We start from the raw sequence: 21,976 nt of genomic DNA, 5'->3' as shown, positions 1-21,976 counted from the left end.
CAGTCAGGTTAAACATTTAGCAGGGAGAGTACTGTGAATATGACTACGTACCAAATGGCAACCTATTCCCTGCATAGGCCTGGACAAAAGAAGTGCCCTATATAGGGAATAGTGTGCTAATTTGGGACATAGACAATGTAAAAAAGCCCTATTCAGACCCTCACCCTCAGTGCAATCTTTATCTTGAGGGTGCAGCTGGGCCCAGAGTTCTTGAGAGGGAAGCGCTGGTGTAGTGTCATGTCCTCAGCCTCTATGAGACGGACCAGGGGCAGGTTCAGAGTCCCCAGAGAACACTCATGTTTCTCATCCTTCACCTGAGGGGAGGAAATGGGACACACAATCACACAGCCACAGCACAAATTGCATCAAATTTCACAGCAAAACAATTAAATGAGGCAAACTAGAGGCAAAGATGTCTTAAAACAGTAAAATCATTGAGTGTGATTTAAAACAGCAGGCAAAATCAACTCCATCTCACATCATAGCCACAGAGATTAAATCAGACACATTTGCCATACTAAATAGCTGACATTTTGAGGTCCCTCAGGAGGGAAATCATGCTTATGTACCTCGACCTCCAGCTCTTGGCATTTGGGGTTGTGGATGAGGAAAGTAAACGCCTCTTCCCATACAGGCTCGTTGGTCTTATACCTCGTCTGGTTAGGGAAGGAGGATAATGTTTGAGACTGTATATCAGCAAGGACATATTCTATTCACATTGCACTGGAAATACCTCTATTTTATATGGTTAATGTAACCAGTGGTAGAAAAAGTACCCAACTTTCATACTTGAGTAAAAGTAAAGATACCTTAATAGAAAATTACACAAGTAAAAAAGTGAGTCACCCAGTAAAATACTACTTAATAAAAGTCTAAAAGTATTTAGTTTTAAATATACTTAAGTACTTTTGGGTGTCAGGGAAAATGTATGGAGTAAAAACTACATTATTTTCTTTAACTTATTCAGGATTGGTGGGACCCCCACAGGGCAGTTGAGCTAACATATGCTAATCGCATTAGCCTGAGGTTGTCAGTAACAGTAACATTTTCCAGGACATAGACATATCTGATATTGTCAGAAAGCTTAAATTCTTGTTAATCTAACTGAACTGTCAAATTTACAGTAGCTATTACAGTGAAATAGTTCCATGCTATTGTTTGAGGAGAGTGCATAGTTATGAACTTGAAAAGTTATTAATAAACCAATTAGGCACATTTGGGCAGTCTTGATACAACATTTTTAACAGAAATGCAATGGTTCATTGGATCAGTCTAAAACTTTGCCCATACACTGCTGCCATCTAGTGGCCAAAATCTAAATTGAGCCTGGGCTGGAATAATACATAAGCCTCTCTTGCATTTCAAAGGTGGTAACCAAAAAAAATGTTTGTTTTTTTGTATTTTCTTTAACAAATCTAATGTGTTATATTCTCCTTCATTCATTTCACATTTCCACAAACTTCAAAGTTTTTCCTTTCAAATCAAGAACATGCATATCCTTGCTTCAATACCTGAGCTACAGGCAGTTAGATTTGGGTTCATGTCAATTTAGGAGAAAATTGAAACAAAGGGGCAGGTCCTTCAGAGATTTTAAGAATGTAGTGAAGTAAAAGTTGTCAAAAATATGAATAGTAAAGTACAGTACAGATACCTCCCCAAAATACTTTAGTACTTTAAAGTATTTTTACTGAATGTAAACATACAAATGTAGGATCTAAAAAATGTGTTATTTTGCTCGAGCTTACCTTACTCTCATAGGTTTTGTGGCCGACTGTGAATTGTACAAAGGGACTCGGGACACTGCTCACTTTCTTACCAGACTGTGAAACAAGAACAGGTTTCAAACACAAAATAACCTCTAGCCCTGTGAGATGTTCACTTCATTAGGTACTACTGTATCACCCTAGCCTAGTATCAAGTTCAGTATTTAAATATGTAATCACTTAAAGATCAATTCCGCATTTGGGGAAACAGCGCCACTGTTCGCCGCCCCCCCCCCCAACAACACATTTGTTACAGTTTTATTGATGAAATGCAGAAGTGTGTCCAGCAGCATGGTAGAAAAAATTGCAGTACATATTCTGCTGTTCTATCACACGTGCAATGATGTCTGAGCTAAAAAAACAAACAATAGGTGTTCGTTGATTGCAGTTTTTCTTTGGTGTTGTAATATCCCAAACTGACGTGGCAGTTTCACCAATTAAGAATTGTAGCTTAAATAATTAATTTAATTATGTAGAATGGGTACATTCTCAACAATATAATGCAAATGTATTTATAAGGAAGATGCTCTATATTTGTGAAATAAAGGTTATGTTCAAAGTGATTTATGTCAAACTAATCATGTGGATTGATCCCTCATTGGCTAAATATGGCAGCATAAAGACTTGAGATCAGGAAGTATTGAAGTTCCATAAATGTATATAGAAGAACCCCATAACACCAGGAAATAGAGTTGAAATTGGAAGAGAGAAAATGCTTACATAAAGATATATTTTCTTGGTACATTAATCATCTCATACAACACTTTTTTTTAAATATACATCAGAATATTAGAATATAGTGCATGGGATGCAGTTTTAGTCCACAAACACAATTAGTAGAGTTTAATCATTAATTTCACAAAACAAGGAACGCAAATCAACTTGCAAGGCATTTTTAATGCTCCAGCAGCGCTCTTGTAGAAATACATGGGTGGGGAACAACTTGAAAGCAATATTACTCACTGGGATCGAATCAATCGATACAGTTGATGCCAAATGGTAAACTTAATTGCTTTTCACTAAATCCACTTCCTAATAGAAGAAGCACAGTACTTCACATGCTTCCCGTACTACAGTGGAACTCTCTGGTCACAGGGGAAACAGCAGTGTTTCTAGGCCCTGTTCAAATACCTTAAATTCATCCTTAATGGCTGATCTATAAGTGAGTGCACAGATGAAAACATAGCTTCCACCCCATTGCTTTCACCAGTCTTACTGTATTACAGGAAGGGTGTTTTTTTTTAAAGTATTTAATTAACAGGGCCTTTATTCTTCCTCTGTCTGTCTGTCTGGATGGCTCTGCATGCTCGGTTGTTACATTACCTTGATGGCCTTACTGACTGAGGCCTTCTTCAAACCGTCATGGTTGAATTCTAAAGGATTGCGCTTTTTCCCCCAGGGCAGGAGAGAATGAACACACCAGGTTGGTTATTAGGAGAGAGCATGCAAGGAGGAGGAGGAGCAGGAGGAAGAAGAGGAGGAGGTTAAATCATGATGCGACGATGAAGACCACACACCAGACGACCCCAAAACCAGGACGCCAGGGCAACAGGTAGAGACAGAGACAAAAACAACATGATGAGCACAAGGTTAATAAATCATGAAGTGTATTGACAATGACATACCCAGGAAAAACCCAATGGGAGATAAAGAGGAGCATTCATTATGGAGAAAACAGAAGGACCATCCCAACCCTGACAAGGCTGTCCAGTAACAGGAGTGAGATGGTGTTTGTGAATAGAGAGTAATAATTGGGGGTAAGGTTGCAAAATTCTAGTAACTTTCCCAAAATTTGTAGGTTTTCTAAAAATCCCAGTTGGAGGATTCCAAGGATAGGACAGAATCTGGGAATCCTCCAACCACAAATGGGGATATTCACGTTTGTACTTTTTATCTATGAGATTCCAGATACATTATCATCTCTTTATGGGTAAATGGAATGGAGTCATTCTCTTGATGAGTACTTTCGTACAACACAGACAACATCATTTCTATCAACAAATACATCTACAGTTCATCCACAGAGCGAAGCATTTCATTTAGAACGTAGCATATCCTTGCATTCTGTATCACATTAGTTATTCATTATCTGTTGTTAAAAATGATATTTTTGTTGTCAGCTACACATCTCTGGAGAATTGTTAACATGTCTTGACAGGTCATGTCACTAACTCCTTCCCAAATGGCAAACTAATCCCTATATAAAGAAAAGGGTGGCATTTGGGATGCAGACCATGCCTTGACAAGTCATGCCATTGCTTTTGGACTGAGTAGTGTGGGAGGCATGTGTAACAGGAGACTGGCATCGGGAGATGCTTTGAGATGACTGGTTATGTCTGGAGTTTGAGACAAGGCGGGGCAGGGTCAGTGTCCTGAGGACGCCCGTGTTAAAGGTAAGAGAGCATTTGTTGCTGGGGCAACAACCCACTAACGGGCGGGTAATGGCTGGGTGAGCAGGATGGAGGGAAAGCAATCTACAGACAAGCCTCCTAACATGCCTCTGGCTCTTTTGCACCGATATCTTTCTCAAGTCCTGGCCTCATAGTTATGACTGACAGCCTCACTGTATGTTTTATGCAAAATATTAAGAACTTATACATGCATAAGTCATTCATACGACAGTCAACATGCTTATTGGAATTTCTTTCTCATTTCAATCGTCATAATTACAAACAAAAATAACACTGTGAAAAAAAAACTAGGATGAAAAATACCAGAGGACTCACAAATAAGGTCCTATAGAGAGAGGCTGTATTCTCACAAAAGACTAGGCCCGAAGCTCTCCTCTCTTTTAAGTAGCCAGAACCCAAGTTCCCCTCGAACACACTCTTCAGAGGAGGAGGGAGGAGAGAGAAGAAAGCAAAGAAGAAGAGGCTGAAAAGAAGACATGTGAAGCAGGGTTTGCCTATGCTATGCATTTATGCAAAAAGAGTCCAAAATAATTCCGTGATCTCACAGGTATTATAGAACAGTATATCAACTTCAGCTACAATAATGTAGCCCTTTGGCAGACTATTAGTGTGAGTGGCCAGTTGAGATGGAGGAAAGAGAGGTAGAGAATAAAAATGTACATGATCCCGAGGATAAATATTAACATTAGCATGAGGATCAATAACATGAAACGAGGATAAAGATTAACATTATCATGAGGAGATGAGAGTGGGAAGGGAAAGAGTTCAAGCAGGAGAACAATCAGAAGAAGAGGAGAAAGAGGAGGCAGGTGAGAGAAGCTGGGGTGAACTGGGAGGCTCATACTGTCTGATGACTGGTAGACTGGCATAATAATACCTTGTTTTAAGGCCTTCGAGGAAACTTGACATTACCATCTCCTAACTAACGCATTAAAGAAGCTGTGCTGAGTTAATGCAATGTAGTGCGTTTTCCCATCCAAGTTATAGTTTAAAATGGGGCCAATGATTGATGTTTAAGCTCTGCTACTGTACACATAGGCCCCAGCAGAACGGATGATCAATCTTAAGGATATAGTAGCTGTTGTGGTTCTTCCTATTCTTACAGTGAGTTTACCACAGGTGAAGTGACTTACTGGAAGGTTCCTTGCTGAGTCCAGGTAGACCACCAGAAGGGCAGACGACAGGCCATCGTTAGCCTGGCCTTTATCAGCCTTAATACTGGTCAGCACCTAGCAGAGAGAGAGCGGAAGAGGACCAGACCATAATCAATAGTTACAGTTTGTCACTCAATTCAAACTGTATTTGTCCCCTTAGGACAATGGTATTAGGGTTATAACGGTGCTTCAAACAGGCACAGAGGCAGTAAATAGGAGACAAAGAATGAATGCTGCGCTATAGCCAAAATTGTAGGAGGTGCAATTTGTACTGTTGGTCAAACATAGAATGATGCGAGTTGTCTATTCTTGGCTTCAGAGCTGATATAATGGACTGCAGAAATGCAGTTTGTGTCCCAAATGGCACCCTATTCCCTATTTAGTGCATTACTTTTGACCGGAATAGGGTACCATTTGGGCCACACCCACAGCATCAGGTGTTACAGGGATCTGTGAGTGTACTAATGGAACATATGTTAAATAAGCACCACAGCACTAGTTCAAACAGGGTGAGCACTCCCTCTTGGATTCCCCAACCTATCCCTCTAATCTGCATGTTTCATTTACTCACTCTCACGTGGATGTAGAAGGGGATTATGTAGACCCATTAATGTTAACATAGAGACTGATCTAAAGTAGCACTCAGAAAGACTATATAGTGCACTACTTTTGACCTGATCAAAAGTATTGCACTACATGGGCAATAGGGTGCCATTTTGGATGCAGAGTTGATAAAGGTGTACCTGATCTAGCTTTTCAGGAGTGGGGAGCAGAGACAGCCACTCTAGTTTTAAATGCAGCTTTCCGGTGTTCACCTCCTCCATGACAAACCACTGGAATGGAACACATTGTGCTGGGTGATCACATATACGGTCTTAACAATTGAGTGTTTTTATTAAGAACGAAAGAAGTCATAAAATAAATAAACTTTACCTCATCAACTTTCTGTTCCTTCTGAAGTTCAGCCACATCTATCAGTAAACTGCAAGGGAAATATACAAATGCTGTGAGTTCGTTGGAGAGAGGGGCTAACACATGATAGCTTTATGCGCTACAGCAGAAGTCACGCTTGATGTTCAAGTGATTTTGATGGCTGAGGAAGGACCCCAAAGGATTTGGATCTATCATTAACCTTCCTAGGAAATCATCCTGGTCTGTGTCCTCATCAAACAGCTCTATCTCCAGGTTCTGTGGTCCTGACTGCTCATACACCAAAGCCTGAGGGTCACATTCACACACACAGTATTTACAGAGCTTTTGTGTGGCATACAGGACAACATATTGGTAATGTAATGTAAGAATGTATCTAATGTCAGACAACCCACCCACTCCAACATTGTAAGAGAGTCCATTCAGTTTCTTCAATAAGACATTCCCTCTCATACTGCCGACATAAGAATCATCCTCAGAACACTTCTCAAACCTCCCTGTGGACACTTTAAAATGTTCTCTACCTCATAGACTTCGTTCCACTTGGGATGGATGTTCTCCTTGACCACCTTGCTCTGGAACAGCTGGTTGCCGATGTGAAGGACACCGTACGGGTCTGACTTGCCCTTGATCAGACCCCCCAGGAATTTATCCTTCCCTAACAGGTCCTGGGCCTCCAGGAAGTGAATCCTCAGGACACCCTAGAGGAGAGAGAGAGAAAGACAAAACACTAAGTTCATACATACTGTATATCATAGTGATTTCATGTACTACATTTACATTGGAATTCAATAATGCCACAAAGGATGGGTTGCATTTGAACATAACAAAACAACAGTACAAAAAACATTGATTCATTGATTATCAGGTTGGCTTCATATAGTGGAATATGTGTTTTGCTTTCGGTGGCGAGTGGGAATCCTCCCTACTTTAGGTATTGGGAAGCGTAGCTGAGCCAGCTGAGCCTCTCCCACCAGAGGAATGGTGATGCGGTTGGGCAGGACCAGGTAGCTGTAGATGATGTCTTGGATCAGGTTATCACACAAGCCACTAACAGGGGACACAGACAGGGATATAGGTTATAAGACACACAGTCCAGGGGACACTGATAGAAAACATCCATCTTCCATTCAGGCTGCTGCTACCTCCATCCTGTTTCAACCAACATTCTGCATCTCAAATGGCACTCTATTCCCTATATGGGTCATTCTACAGAAGTGGAGTAAATTGGGGGTTACATTTTTTTAATCACATTTGTATCCTATTTTTCCCAAAATTTCAGCACACGTGTATACAATTGTATAAAATCGAGCACACAGCGATGCAATCTCCACAGAAACATTGGCAGTAGAATGGCCTTACTGAAGCGCTCATTGACTTTCAACGTGGCACTGTCATAGGATGCCACCTTTCGTCACATTCCTGCCCTGCTAGAGCTGCCCTGGTCAACAGTAAATGCTGTTATTGTGAAGCGGAAATGAGGGCTGAAGCGCGTAGCGCATAAAAATAAAACACCTGTCCTCGGTTACAACACTCACTACAGAGTTCCAAACTGCCTCTGGAAGCAACATCCGCACAAGAACTGTTTGTCGGGAGCTTCATGAAAAGGGTTTCCATGGCCGAGCAGCCGCACACAAGCCTAAGATCACCATGCATAATGCCAAGCTTTGGCTGAAGTTGAGTAAAGCTCTCCACCATTGGACTCTGGAGCAGTGGAAACACTTTCTCTGGAGTGATGAATCACGCTTCACCATCTGGCAGTATGATGGACGATGCACAGCGCCAACTGTAAAGTTTGGTGGAGGAGGAATAATGGTCTGGGGCTTGTCATGGTTTGGGTTAGGCCCCTTAGTTCCAGTGAAGATAAATCTTAACACTACAGCATACAATGAAATTCTAGACAATTATGTACATCCAACTTTGTGGCAACAGTTTGGGGAAGACCCTTTCCTGTTTCAGCATGACACTGCCCCTGTGCACAAAGTGAGGTCCATACAGAAATGGTTTGTTGAGATCGGTGTGGAAGATCTTGACTGGCCTGCACAGAGCCCTGACCTCAACCTCACCAAACACCTTTGGATGAATTGGAACACCGACTGCGAGCCAGGCCTAATCACCCAACATCAGTGCCCGACCTCACTAATACTCGTGGCTGAATGGAAGCAAGTCCCCGCAGTAATGTTCTAGTGGAAAGCCTTCCCAGAAGAGCGGAGGCTGTTATAGAAGCAAAGAAGGACCAACTCCATATTAATGCCCATGATTTTGGAATGAGATGTTCGACAAGCAGGTGTCATGTCCACACACTTTTGGTCATGTAGTGTATACAGTATATACTACTTACACACTTTGTATTACATATTTGAAATATTTACCCAAATTCCTTACCACCCCATAAACATTACTGAATAAAATTAAAAATTGCAATAAAAAGGGAAAACCATGCACAGTAGTGATCATTTTGATAAACCTATTATAATACTAATTTTATGAATTTCATTTGGATACAAAAATTAACAAAAATGGTACAAACATGATTGTTAACCAGACTGTCTAAACCTTTAAAATTTAATTGAGAGTTTTCTGTAAAATGTTCATTATTGATTGTATGAATCTGAAACTTGTTGATTGATTTAATAACTTATGCATTGTTGGATTCTGGGTGAAACGCTGAACATTGTTATACTCAGAAGTATAGGAACAGTTAGAAAAGAGACATGAGGAGTGCCATAATGAAGCTGTGGAGGGGCTGAGAGCAGGGAACACGATCGCATGAGGCAGTACTGATAAGGGGAGAAACTGTTGAAGGATCACATCACTAAGCTCCCTGCTCAAGAATAATGACGCAATGTTTCGAGATAAGGAGGAAACCACCCAAAGTGGGGTATGAATACCACCACAGGGGGAGCCATGTCTGTGTCTGAATTACAGCTGTATATCGGCCCTTTGGGAATAATTAAACTTGGTTAAGCTTCTCTAGTGTCTGTGGGTTATTTACTCTGAAAATTAGAACCTAACAGCATCTAATTATTTATGATGTTATATGTTTAAATTAGGACTTTAGCCCTGCTGGCTATGAATTTCAATACTCTACATTTTTCCACTACCCACAGTGGTCCTCTGTAGCTCAGTAGGTAGAGCATGGCTCATGCAACATAAAATTGAAGATAGCCTCAATGGTGCTGCCCACGCGGTCAAAGAATCGTTAATAGCAGAGACACAAAGATGAGACCTCTACATACATTATCTCTATTGTGTCAATTGTCTCGGTTGTGACCATTGTGATTTATTTTGGACTTTAAAAGACTCCCCATAGCTAACATATGGCTGGCTATCTTTCATTTGGACAGATGTACATACCAGCAAACATATTTTAGTCACAAAACCGTACTTGACATATTTCTTGATATATTAGATGTTCGGTACTAGTGACACTTCTTAAAAATACATTAAGATTGACCAATATATTAACTAATTTTCTCAAATGTTTGCAGAAATGTGGCCATAGTGGAGAGTGGTGCAATCCCATCACCTAGTGATATTTGTAGGGTTGTAGCTTTAGCTCTTTTAAAGTCAGTAGTGACATCAAAAGTGGGGACAGTATTTTTCAGAGAAAGATGTTTATAAATGAATAATTAGATCAGTATCTTTCAAAGTAATAATATGACAACTCAAGATGTTCTACCGAAATAATATTTCCACATTTTCTGACTACAAATTAGCTATAACTGGACTAATAAGCAGCAAATAATATGAACAAATGTGCATACGTGGCTACATGCAGTTCTTGCTTTGATCTCAAAACAATCACGACTGCTCATGCTGTAAAACCATCCAGTTGAAAGTGAATGGCACAAATCCATATATGGCAATGGTTTATTTGCATATAGGCCAAATTACAGCTCTGATTGGTTATGGTGCACCAGTCTGTGTAGAGTAAGGGCCAGTGTGCCTTACTCAATGCAAAATAATCCTACTCTGATGTGCTCTGCTTGGACAAAATCTCTCGCATAGCTAGTTTTGCACACTAAGTCTGCATAGTTTGTTTTGTTTCGGGATGTTGCATTGAAAGTGGCTAATATTGTGTTGATTCGATCACAATTCCCACAATAAAAGGGAAACGTTGAAAGTGTTAACGGGGAAAACTCTAGAAAGTTGAGTGAAGTTCAATCTCGTGTTTCTCTGCACTGGCTGATAATTCTTCTGCATGGCAGTCCCTGGGAGCTTGCACACACACAGGGTAGCTGAGAGGGAAAATGGCAGTCCCTGGGAGCTTGCACACACACAGGGTAGCTGAGAGGGAAAATGGCAGTCCCTGGGAGCTTGCACACACAGGGTAGCTGAGAGGGAAAATGGCAGTCCCTGGGAGCTTGCACACACACAGGGTAGCTGAGAGGGAAAATGGCAGTCCCTGGGAGCTTGCACACACACAGGGTAGCTGAGAGGGAAAATGGCAGTCCCTGGGAGCTTGCACACACACAGGGTAGCTGAGAGGGAAAATGGCAGTCCCTGGGAGCTTGCACACACACAGGGTAGCTTAGACGGAAAATGGCAGTCCCTGGGAGCTTGCACACACACAGGGTAGCTTAGAGGGAAATGGCAGTCCCTGGGAGCTTGCACACACACAGGGTAGCTTAGAGGGAAAATGGCAGTCCCTGGGAGCTTGCACACACACAGGGTAGCTTAGAGGGAAAATGGCAGTCCCTGGGAGCTTGCACACACACACAGGGTAGCTGAGAGGGAAAATGGCAGTCCCTGGGAGCTTGCACACACACAAGGTAGCTTAGAGGGAAAATGGCGGTCCCTGGGAGCTTGCACACACACAGGGTAGCTTAGAGGGAAAATTGGATGGGTGGAAAGTGTTGGGGAGTTGGGGGGTATAGCCCTAAACAACTCTGACCTATTGGCAGGTGTAGAGGAGGGGGGAGGGGTCACTGTCTATGCCCCAAATGACATCCTATCCCCTATAGTGCACTACTTTTGACCAGAACCCAATGGGGCCTGGTGAAAAGTAGTGCACTATATTAGAAATAGGGTGCCATTTGAAACAAGCCCTATGTGTCACTGTGTTTGACAGCAGAAGTCAAGGGCACTGTCACAGTCTGAAGTCCAGAGGCCCAACCTCCCTCCCTGCTCCCACACCCACCTGACTCATACCATAGACCTGTGCCAAGAGACATTACACTACCATCTGCAGCTGGCACCATCTGTCTATGAAGTTGAAACTAGACATGTGACAGTGGTGTGCACACACAGAAACTTCTCTACTTCCTAATAGTCTATTTATGGGCTCAGTGTAGTATCCCACAACTTTCAATGGCTCCACTACTAATCCTTACAGGAAAATGGATATCCTGTATTTAAATTCTGTATTTAAACTGGAGCCAAGACGAAGCTTATCGTAAACGGGTAATCAAAACAACAGTCAATGTTACGTTTCTCTAATACCCACTAGATGGCAGCATTGTAGTAAATGGAGAACTCCCTAAGTGGGTGTGTACTCCCTCAGAGCTGGGTTTAATGGCGCAGCCAGGCCTCACCCATCCCGTCCTCAAGATTCCTCTGAGGTTACGACATACTCTATCTTGTCTATAAAAGGAGGTTGTTTTTGGTGCTGGGGAAAAAAAGTGTGGATGCGAAATATGTGGAGGCCAGCCCGCTCATTTCTGGGTTTGTTGCAGAAGGAATGTATTTATTGCTGGTGTTCAACTGCAATTGACTCAAATTATAATTGATAACACATGTTAGTGACTTTACAGTTTGTCCTATTTCTTTACTTTTTGTCTGAAAATATCAGCAAAGCTACAGTTCAACTTTCCAGACTTTATACCTTCAGAGCAGGTCTGTGTGTTGGGGGAGGAGGAGAGACCACTTCCATTCCAGTAATGAAAAAAAGTGGTCCCAGACAGGGGCCAAACAGACACACTTAGGGGTGCGCTGAGGTGCCTGCTGTTTGAGAGTGAGATGCAAATCATACCAGAGGAAATGTGAGCCTCTTACAGAGAACCCTCTGTCTGTTCAGACACACACACACACTCTCCTGGTAAGCTACAATTAAACTTTTCAGACTCAAGAGCGTGTCTGTGTGTTGGGGGGGGGGACAACTGTGTGTGTGTGTGTGTGTGTGTGTGTGTGTGTGTGTGTGTGTGTGTGTGTGTGTGAGAGAGAGAGAGTCTGAGGCAAGGCCAGTTTCAGGTTGTTTCCTGCAAACCCATATAAAGAGGAAGGCTACATTTCACAGGAAGGAGTGTCATACAAAAACAAATACATCAGGCACCATGCTTATTTGTTTAACTGTGGACCTCGATCAGGGACCTTAACTTACTATCAAACCACTGCCATATAGGCCTAAACATACAGGTAACTGACAAAATAAAGGAAACACCAACATGAAGTGTCTTAACAGGGCATTAGGCCACCACGAGCTGCCAGAACAGTTTCAATACACCTTGGCATAGATTCTACAAGTGTCTGGAACTCTGCTGAAGTGATGTGACACCATTCTTTCATGAGAAATTCCATAATTTGGTGTTTTGTTTGATGGTGGTGGAAAACGCTGTCTCAGGTGCCGCTCCAGAATCTCCCATAAGTGTTCAATTGGGTTGATCTGGTGACTGACACCCACACCCTTTAAACACCCTATGCTATTTTGAGATCCCGCTTTCAAAGTCACTGAGATCTCTTCTTCTAGCCATGGTAGAAAAAAATATGGGCAACTGGGCACTTTTATACATGACCTTAAGCATGATGGGATGTTAATTGCTTAACTCAGGAACCACACTTGTGTGGGAGCACCTGGTTTTAATATCCTTTGTATGCCTTATTTAGTCAAGTGTTGACTTTATTTTGGCAGTTACCTGTATCTCTGCAAGGCTCTTCATTGAATTTAGTATATTCAATGGCCAAACATTCACTGTAGCATTTTAACAATTATCCCATCCAAGCTTCAAAACACAACCACCTATTGAATCACATGTCAACTTCTCAGACCACTCCATCAACAATAAATATCAACACTTAGATCAAATAAACTAGTTATAATCCCCATTCTAATCTATTAATTCAATCATTTCAATAGCAGCCCAAAGGGATTCCAGGGGCTTTTCAGGGGGAGGGCTAGCTCGGTTTAGATGACTATTTATAGTTTAAAGTTCATCATAAACAAAAGGAAAATGGAGGGCCCACATCACTACAATGGGGATCCTGTCTGTGTGGTTAGGGAAAGGAAAATGGGGGGGGGATACCTAGTCAGTTGCACAACTGAATGCATTCAACTGAAAGGTGTCTTCCACACTTAACCCAACCCTTCTGATTCAGAGAGGTACATGGGGCTGCGTTAATCAACATCCATGTCATCGGCGCCCGGGGAGCAGTTGTTGTTGGGGGTCAACTGCCTTGCTCAAGGGCAGAACGGCAGATTTGTACCTTGTCGGCTCTGGGATTCAATCCAACAACCTTCGCCGTGGCCCAACGCTCCTACCCGCTAGGCTACTGGCCGCCCAGTTAGTTGCTCATTTCCTTTTCTCATGCGACTTTAACAGTATTTTTCAGGGAGACTACCCTTGACAACTGTATTCCCACTGTATTTCCATTGGTCCATTTAGCTGTGTTTCATTTGATCCCACTTTTGGGATAAGTGAGCATATCACATGTGGACAGTGACAGCATTTGACAGAACTTGAAGAGTGAGATGTTGAAACAAGCTACGGGGTCCAGTAGTATATCCATGTGATGGCTTCTTGTCCTCTAATTGCAGCCCTCCACCACATGGCTGCTTTGCATAGAGCTGTACATGCATAACCTCACAGTGGTGTAGGACTACTTTTAACACACAGCTACAGGGCCAGCTTCCCAAATGGCACCTTATTCCCTATGGGCCCTGGGCAAAAGTAGTGCACTATATAGGCAATAGGGTGTAATTTGGGATGCAAGCAGGGAGAGCTATGCTGACCTTTCTCCCTCCTTATCCCTCACAGACTGCAGATCTGTCTGAGGAAGTGGACTGGCTGTTAGTCATTTATACCTGCCATGGTGTCATTACCGACACACAGTAAAATGCTACTATACTAACACGTATGCATACGCATGCCATACAAGCACAGGCATGCGCATATGGGTGCACTCCCTCCCTCCCTCCCTCCCTCCCTCCAGCCCTGAAAGCTGCCACCTGGCTCTCTCTCTCCACAAAAATGAGGCCTTCATGTTAATTTTCCCTAGCACCTGTCTGTTTGTGCTGTCTGGGTAGAGTCCAAAATAGCATCCTAATTCCCTATATAGTGTACACTTTTGACCAGGATCTATCAACACTGGAGGGACAGAGCTGTTTAAGCCTGACACAGGAGCCATAAACAGCCTAGTAAACCTTAGCCTTTAGGCTCTCACTGACACAATGAACTTCATGATATAGATACCTTTCCCTTCTCTACCTTCTCCCTTCATCCCTTGTAATTGGTGATCACATTAAAAAAAACTGTTGCCTCTAATCTATTAGCCTATTTAGACTGATAACAAGGTGTGTCCAAAAATGGCAACATATTACCTATATAGTGCAATAGTTTTACCTGGACTCAGAGCTCTGGACAAAAATAGTGCACACTCGGGAATAGGGTGCCATTTGGGATGCCCACAAGGATACAATACAGATATCCATTTACAATGAATGTGTACTGTAACTGTAAACACCCTCTGAGTAAACCAATACCAGAACTAATTTCCCTACAAGTATTCAGACTGACTTTTTCAACATTTTGTTGCGTTACAGCCTTATTCTCAAATGTATTTTTTTTAAATCCTCAGCAATCTACACACAATAACAAAGCAAAAAAAAATAATTTGCAAATGTGTTAAAAATAATAATTAAAACCTTATTTACATAAGTATTCAGACCCTTTGCTATGTTACTCGAAATTGAGCTCAGGTGCATCCTGTTTCCATTTATCATCCTTGAGATGTTTCTACAAATTAATTGGAGTCCACCTGTGGTAAATTAAATTGATTGGACATGATTTGTAAAAGCACACAGCTGTCTATATAAGGTCCCACAGTTGACAGTGCATGTCAGAGCAAAACGCAAGCCATGAGGTTGAAGGAATTCTCTGTGGAGCTCTGAGACGGGATTGTGTCGAGGTACATATCTGGAGAAGGGTACCAAACCATTTCTGCAGCATTGTAGTTCCCCAAAAACACAGTGTCCTCCTCATTCTTAAATGGAAGAAGTTTGGAACCACCAAGACTGTCCGCCCAGCCAAACTGAGCAATCGGTGGAGAAAGGCATTGGTCAGGGAGGTGACCTATAACCCCATGGTCACTCTGACAGAGCTCCAGAGTTCCTCTGTAGAGATAGGAGAACATTCCAGAAGGACAACCATCTCTGTAGCACGACACCAATCAGGCCTTTATGGTAGAGCAGCCAGACAAAAGCCATTCCTCAATAAAAGGCACATGACAGCCCGCTTGGAGTTTGCCAAAAGGCATCTGAAGACTCTCAGACCATGAAAAACAAGATTCTCTGGTCAGATGAATCCAAAATTTAACTCTGTGGCCTGAATGCCAAGAATCACATCTGGAAGAAACCTGGCACCATCCCTATGGTGAAGCATGGTGTTGGCAGCATCATGCTGTGGGGATGTTTTTCAGCGGCAGCGGCAGTCAGGATCGAGGCAAAGATGAACAGAGCAAAGTACAGAGAGATCCTTGATGAAGTCCTGAGCGCTCTGGAGCAAGTTCTCAGACTGGGGCGAAGGTTCACCTTCCAACAGGATAACAACCATAAGCACACAGCCAAAACAACACAGGAGTGGCTTAGGGAGAATTCTCTAAATGTCCTTGAGTCCAGACTTGAACCTGATTGAGCATCTTTGTAGAGACCAGAAAATAGCTGTGCAGCAACGCTCCCCATCCAACCTGACAGCGCTTGAGAGGATCTTCAGAGAAGAACAGGAGGCACTCCCCAAACACAGGTGTGCCAAGCTTGTACCGTCATACTCAAGAAGACAAGGCTGTAATCACTGCCAAAAGTGCTTTAACAAAGATCTGAGTAAAGGGTCTGAATACTTATGTAAATGTGATATTTCAGTTTTACATTTTTAATAAATTTGCTAATATTTAAAAAAAAACTGTTTTTGCTTTGTCATTGTGGGGTATTGTGTGTAGATTGATGAGGGAAAAAAAACAATTTGAACAATTTTAGAATAAGGCATAATAAAATGTGGCAAAAGTCTAGCGATCTGAATACTTTCCACTATATATTGTGGGTTAGGCCAGTTCTAACTATTTGGGGAGACCTCTTCTATGATATGTTACGCCAAATGTCGAGATATCCGATATAATCTTTTGTACCATTAATGACAAAATCATTCCAGACTGAAAATTGTGTGCGTATTCACAATATTATAGTCACATTCTCATTAAATAATATTTTGTATGGCGAAAAATAGGCTTAGTTAATTAATTTAGACTTCATTTTCAACATACTAAGAGGTAACAGATACATCTGCACAGTTTTGATTTGTAAAGTTCAAATAGAGTATAATCTTCCACATCACTATAAATCGTCAATATCAAATATGATGTGATTAAATCTAATAAAATCATTATATCGGCCCAGACCTACACCCCACCCACCCATCTGGAGTGAGAGAGAGTGATAAGGGCTTGGTAGTGCTGACAGAAGCCATGTAACCGAGACCCATTTACAAGCAGGGTTTGCAATCTTGCAGTTGTCACTTACTTCAATCCTGGAATGTCCAACATATTTGTGAGGCCTGTCCAGTTAATATCCAGCAACTGGAAGAGAAAAAGAAAACATGCCTTGAATGACAGAAGAAAACCAAACGTTGATAAACCCATACAAGGAACACACGTGGACCACCAACACAAGTCATTTTATTTCATTCAATTCATTAGTCATTTCATTTAGAAAGTGACTCCAAAACGAGCTCTTGTCCTCTAAACATAGGGAGAGCATTCTCACCAAGAGGGCAGCAGCCTGCTCCATGGAACTCCTAATCAATAAGACTCTGTTTCAGTACAATGCAGAGAGGACATGTGTATGGTGGGCAGGCTCTAGCTCTGTGTGTCTCCTGCCTTGGTCTGCGTCACTCACTGGGCTCCTAAGCACTGAATGATAGAGCTACGGCAGCACATCTTTATGAGGTTCTAATCCAGCTACTGTTCTCATCTAGCTAATCATCGTCATAAAATGTCATGAACGGATTAGAAATGAGGACAGAAGAGACAGACCCAATTAGTGCAAAAGTTCAAATAGTTACATACAAGTTTAACAAAGCAGAAACATTCGCAAAACTGAGAAAAACGAGACTAATCAATATTGATGAGTTAGCTCTGTTTTAATACGGGAAGCAATAGAGTAGGCAAATAGTAAATCGAAGTCCAAATAAAAAGAGTAATTTCAAAGCACTTTAAGATCAGTTCCCAGTGACTCATTATCAGGAGAAGAGGAATTTCCGATGGCTAAAATGCAGTAACTTGGAAGCAGTTCAACAGCTAATGAAAGCTCTCAGCCCGTGAGGAGTACAGTTTCCTAATGAAACAACAGCTAATGAAAGCTCTCAGCCCGTGAAGAGTACAGTTTCCTAATGAAACAACAGCTAATGAAAGCTCTCAGTCCGTGAGGAGTACAGTTTCCTAATGAAACAACGGCTAATGAAAGCTCTCAGCCCGTGAGGAGTACAGTTTCCTAATGAAACAACGGCTAATGAAAGCTCTCAGTCCGTGAGGAGTACAGTTTCCTAATGAAACAACGGCTAATGAAAGCTCTCAGCCCGTGAGGAGTACAGTTTCCTAATGAAACAACAGCTAATGAAAGCTCTCAGCCCGTGAGGAGTACAGTTTCCTAATGAAACAACAGCTAATAAAAGCTCTCAGTCCGTGAGGAGTTCAGTTTCCTAATGAAACAACAGCTAATGAAAGCTCTCAGCCCGTGAGGAGTACAGCTAATGAAACAACAGAAAGCTCTCAGCCCGTGAGGAGTTCAGTTTCCTAATGAAACAACAGCTAATAAAAGCTCTCAGTCCGTGAGGAGTTCAGTTTCCTAATGAAACAACGGCTAATGAAAGGCTCTCAGCCCGTGAGGAGTACAGTTTCCTAATGAAACAACAGCTAATGAAAGCTCTCAGCCCGTGAGGAGTACAGTTTCCTAATGAAACAACAGCTAATGAAAGCTCTCAGCCCGTGAGGAGTACAGTTTCCTAATGAAACAACAGCTAATGAAAGCTCTCAGCCCGTGAGGAGTTCAGTTTCCTAATGAAACAACAGCTAATAAAAGCTCTCAGTCCGTGAGGAGTTCAGTTTCCTAATGAAACAACGGCTAATGAAAGGCTCTCAGCCCGTGAGGAGTACAGTTTCCTAATGAAACAACAGCTAATGAAAGCTCTCAGCCCGTGAGGAGTACAGTTTCCTAATGAAACAACAGCTAATGAAAGCTCTCAGCCCGTGAGGAGTACAGTTTCCTAATGAAACAACAGCTAATGAAAGCTCTCAGCCCGTGAGGAGTTCAGTTTCCTAATGAAACAACAGCTAATAAAAGCTCTCAGTCCGTGAGGAGTTCAGTTTCCTAATGAAACAACAGCTAATGAAAGCTCTCAGTCCGTGAGGAGTTCAGTTTCCTAATGAAACAACAGCTAATGAAAGCTCTCAGTCCGTGAGGAGTTCAGTTTCCTAATGAAACAACAGCTAATAAAAGCTCTCAGCCCGTGAGGAGTTCAGTTTCCTAATGAAATAACAGCTAATGAAAGCTCTCAGCCCGTGAGGAGTACAGTTTCCTAATGAAACAACAGCTAATAAAAGCTCTCAGCCCGTGAGGAGTTCAGTTTCCTAATGAAACAACGGCTAATGAAAGCTCTCAGCCCGTGAGGAGTACAGTTTCCTAATGAAACAACAGCTAATAAAAGCTCTCAGCCCGTGAGGAGTTCAGTTTCCTAATGAAATAACAGCTAATAAAAGCTCTCAGCCCGTGAGGAGTACAGTTTCCTAATGAAACAACAGCTAATGAAAGCTCTCAGTCTGTGAAGAGTACAGTTTCCTAATGAAACAGCTAATAAAAGCTCTCAGCCCGCGAGGAGTACAGTTTCCTAATGAAACAACAGCTAATGAAAGCTCTCAGTCTGTGAAGAGTACAGTTTCCTAATGAAACAACAGCTAATAAAAGCTCTCAGCCCGTGAGTAGTACAGTTTCCTAATGAAAGCTCTCAGTCTGTGAAGAGTTCAGTTTCCTAATGAAACAACAGCTAATGAAAGCTCTCAGTCCGTGAGGAGTTCAGTTTCCTAATGAAACAACAGCTAATGAAAGCTCTCAGTCCGTGAGGAGTTCAGTTTCCTAATGAAACAACAGCTAATGAAAGCTCTCAGTCTGTGAGGAGTTCAGTTTCCTAATGAAATAACAGCTAATGAAAGCTCTGTCTGAAGAGTACAGTTTCCTAATGAAACAACAACTAATGAAAGCTCTCAGTCCGTGAGGAGTTCAGTTTCCTAATGAAATAACAGCTAATGAAAGCTCTGTCTGAAGAGTACAGTTTCCTAATGAAACAACAACTAATGAAAGCTCTCAGTCCGTGAGGAGTACAGTTTCCTAATGAAACAACAACTAATGAAAGCTCTCAGTCCGTGAGGAGTACAGTTTCCTAATGAAACAACAGCTAATGAAAGCTCTGTCTGAAGAGTTCAGTTTCCTAATGAAATAACAGCTAATGAAAGCTCTCAGTCCGTGAGGAGTTCAGTTTCCTAATGAAACAACAGCTAATAAAAGCTCTCAGCCTGTGAGGAGTTCAGTTTCCTAATGAAACAACAGCTAATGAAAGCTCTGTCTGAAGAGTTCAGTTTCCTAATGAAATAACAGCTAATGAAAGCTCTCAGCCTGTGAGGAGTACAGTTTCCTAATGAAACAACAGCTAATGAAAGCTCTCAGCCCGTGAAGAGTACAGTTTCCTAATGAAACAGCTAATGAAAGCTCTCAGCCCGTGAGGAGTTCAGTTTCCTAATGAAACAACAGCTAATGAAAGCTCTCAGCCCGTGAAGAGTACAGTTTCCTAATGAAACAACAGCTAATGAAAGCTCTCAGCCCGTGAGGAGTTCAGTTTCCTAATGAAACAACAGCTAATGAAAGCTCTCAGTCCGTGAGGAGTTCAGTTTCCTAATGAAACAACAGCTAATGAAAGCTCTCAGTCTGTGAGGAGTTCAGTTTCCTAATGAAACAACAGCTAATGAAAGCTCTCAGTCTGTGAGGAGTTCAGTTTCCTAATGAAACAACAGCTAATGAAAGCTCTCAGTCTGTGAGGAGTTCAGTTTCCTAATGAAATCACAGCTAATGAAAGCTCTCAGCCCGTGAGGAGTACAGTTTCCTAATGAAACAGAATTTTTTAACTCTCCAAAATACATTAATTTGAATTGGTTCTAACTGACATTTCCAAAGCAAAGCATTGATTTATACTTTATAATAGAATATATTATCTACTTTCATCATGTCATATCTTTGAAGACTGCTACAATGACCACTCCAGTACCTGGTAAGACAGTTATCACTTTGACCTGAACAGTGAACACGGACATTAACTTTAAGAACAGATCTAGAGCGGAAAGCAATTTCTTGAAATTAGTATTCTCAAAAAGAATGCAATACCGTACAGGCCCAGGAGACAGACATAAGGCTTCTAAGATTCTCACTACAAAGGGCAAACTATACCGAATCAGTAACTGTTCATTCTGCACAGGTTTTATGGAAGGGATGATTTTAGGCTGTACAGTATGTGGCAAGCATAGTCTGTATCCTGAATGGCTCCCTTTTCACTACTTTTGACCAGGGTTTTTACCAGGGAATAAAGTGTCATTTGGGACACATTCTTAGTGCAGATTGGATAGCAAAACAAATACTGTAACTCCAACTAGAAGTTTTCAGGACAATGCCAGAGTCTGTGTGCAGCAACAGTGCACTAAAGCATCACAATACTACACAGACTGCAAAACCACTCAGCACAATGGTAAACATTTAGTAGGCTCAGGAATGAGTAGGCACTGGACAGTGTTCCAGGGACATAAACGAAGGAATCAAACTCTGAGAATGCTATGTCGTCACAGTCTATGGGAACATGACCTGGCTAGCTATGTTACAGCGTTAGTCTGTGCACCCCAAATGGCACCCTATTCCCTGTATAGTGCATTACTTTTGCATCCATTTGGGATGCAGGCCATGTCTTTCTCTGTGCCAGTAACCAAGCCAGGAGTCCTGCCCACTGAATCATAGGGCACTGAATGTCTCCATCTAGGCTATGCTCTCTTACTTTATGAGTCATAGTTGCAATAAAGAAAATGTCATGATAGTTAAGCAATCTACGACTATTACCTAGCACATCAAATTAACTCAGTGTTCTCTGTATCTAAAAATAAAAACATTGACAGACATGGTGTTTGAATAGGGAGGGTAGGCCTAACCCAATTCTAGGCAAGGAATCATGGCATTGTCACGTTAACGTTTCCTACCACATCATTTAGGATAGTCAAAACCTACTTACCATAAAAGGACTTATTAGTCTAATCAAATCACATTTTATTGTTTGCATCCACATATTTAGCAGATGTTATTGTGGGTGTAGCGAAATGCTTGTGTTCCTAGCTCCAACAGTCTACCAGTTGTCATGGTTACAAAATAGAAGTAAACCAAACACGGGGTAATATGATGTCATGTCTCATGTGCCAGTGGTCAGGGATA

At 41.8% G+C, this 21,976-nt stretch overlaps 1 protein-coding gene across 4 annotated transcripts in view; it reads right to left on the bottom strand.

The window, feature by feature from the left end:
* The window catches only part of LOC118394607 (extended synaptotagmin-2-B-like), a 47,410-nt gene that overhangs the window by 3,686 nt on the left and 21,748 nt on the right, over positions 1-21,976 (bottom strand). The window contains exons 8-19 of one of the 4 annotated variants that reach the window (XM_035787973.2): positions 16,985-17,040; positions 7,188-7,308; positions 6,783-6,959; positions 6,461-6,546; positions 6,262-6,310; positions 6,072-6,161; positions 5,308-5,403; positions 4,490-4,591; positions 3,087-3,149; positions 1,746-1,820; positions 570-656; positions 165-314 (exon numbers count right to left, since the gene is read on the bottom strand). In XM_035787973.2, the coding sequence (XP_035643866.1) occupies positions 165-314; positions 570-656; positions 1,746-1,820; positions 3,087-3,149; positions 4,490-4,591; positions 5,308-5,403; positions 6,072-6,161; positions 6,262-6,310; positions 6,461-6,546; positions 6,783-6,959; positions 7,188-7,308; positions 16,985-17,040 (1,152 nt within the window). The remainder of the gene's footprint in view (positions 1-164; positions 315-569; positions 657-1,745; positions 1,821-3,086; positions 3,150-4,489; positions 4,592-5,307; positions 5,404-6,071; positions 6,162-6,261; positions 6,311-6,460; positions 6,547-6,782; positions 6,960-7,187; positions 7,309-16,984; positions 17,041-21,976) is intronic. The other 3 variants (XM_035787974.2, XM_035787975.2, XM_035787976.2) reach the window with 3 other exon arrangements.

Source organism: Oncorhynchus keta, chromosome 15 (assembly GCF_023373465.1).
Source record: "Oncorhynchus keta strain PuntledgeMale-10-30-2019 chromosome 15, Oket_V2, whole genome shotgun sequence".
NCBI lineage: Eukaryota > Metazoa > Chordata > Actinopteri > Salmoniformes > Salmonidae > Oncorhynchus > Oncorhynchus keta.
Note: the sequence above shows the minus strand (reverse complement) of the source record. Positions and strands in the feature narration are given on the sequence as shown.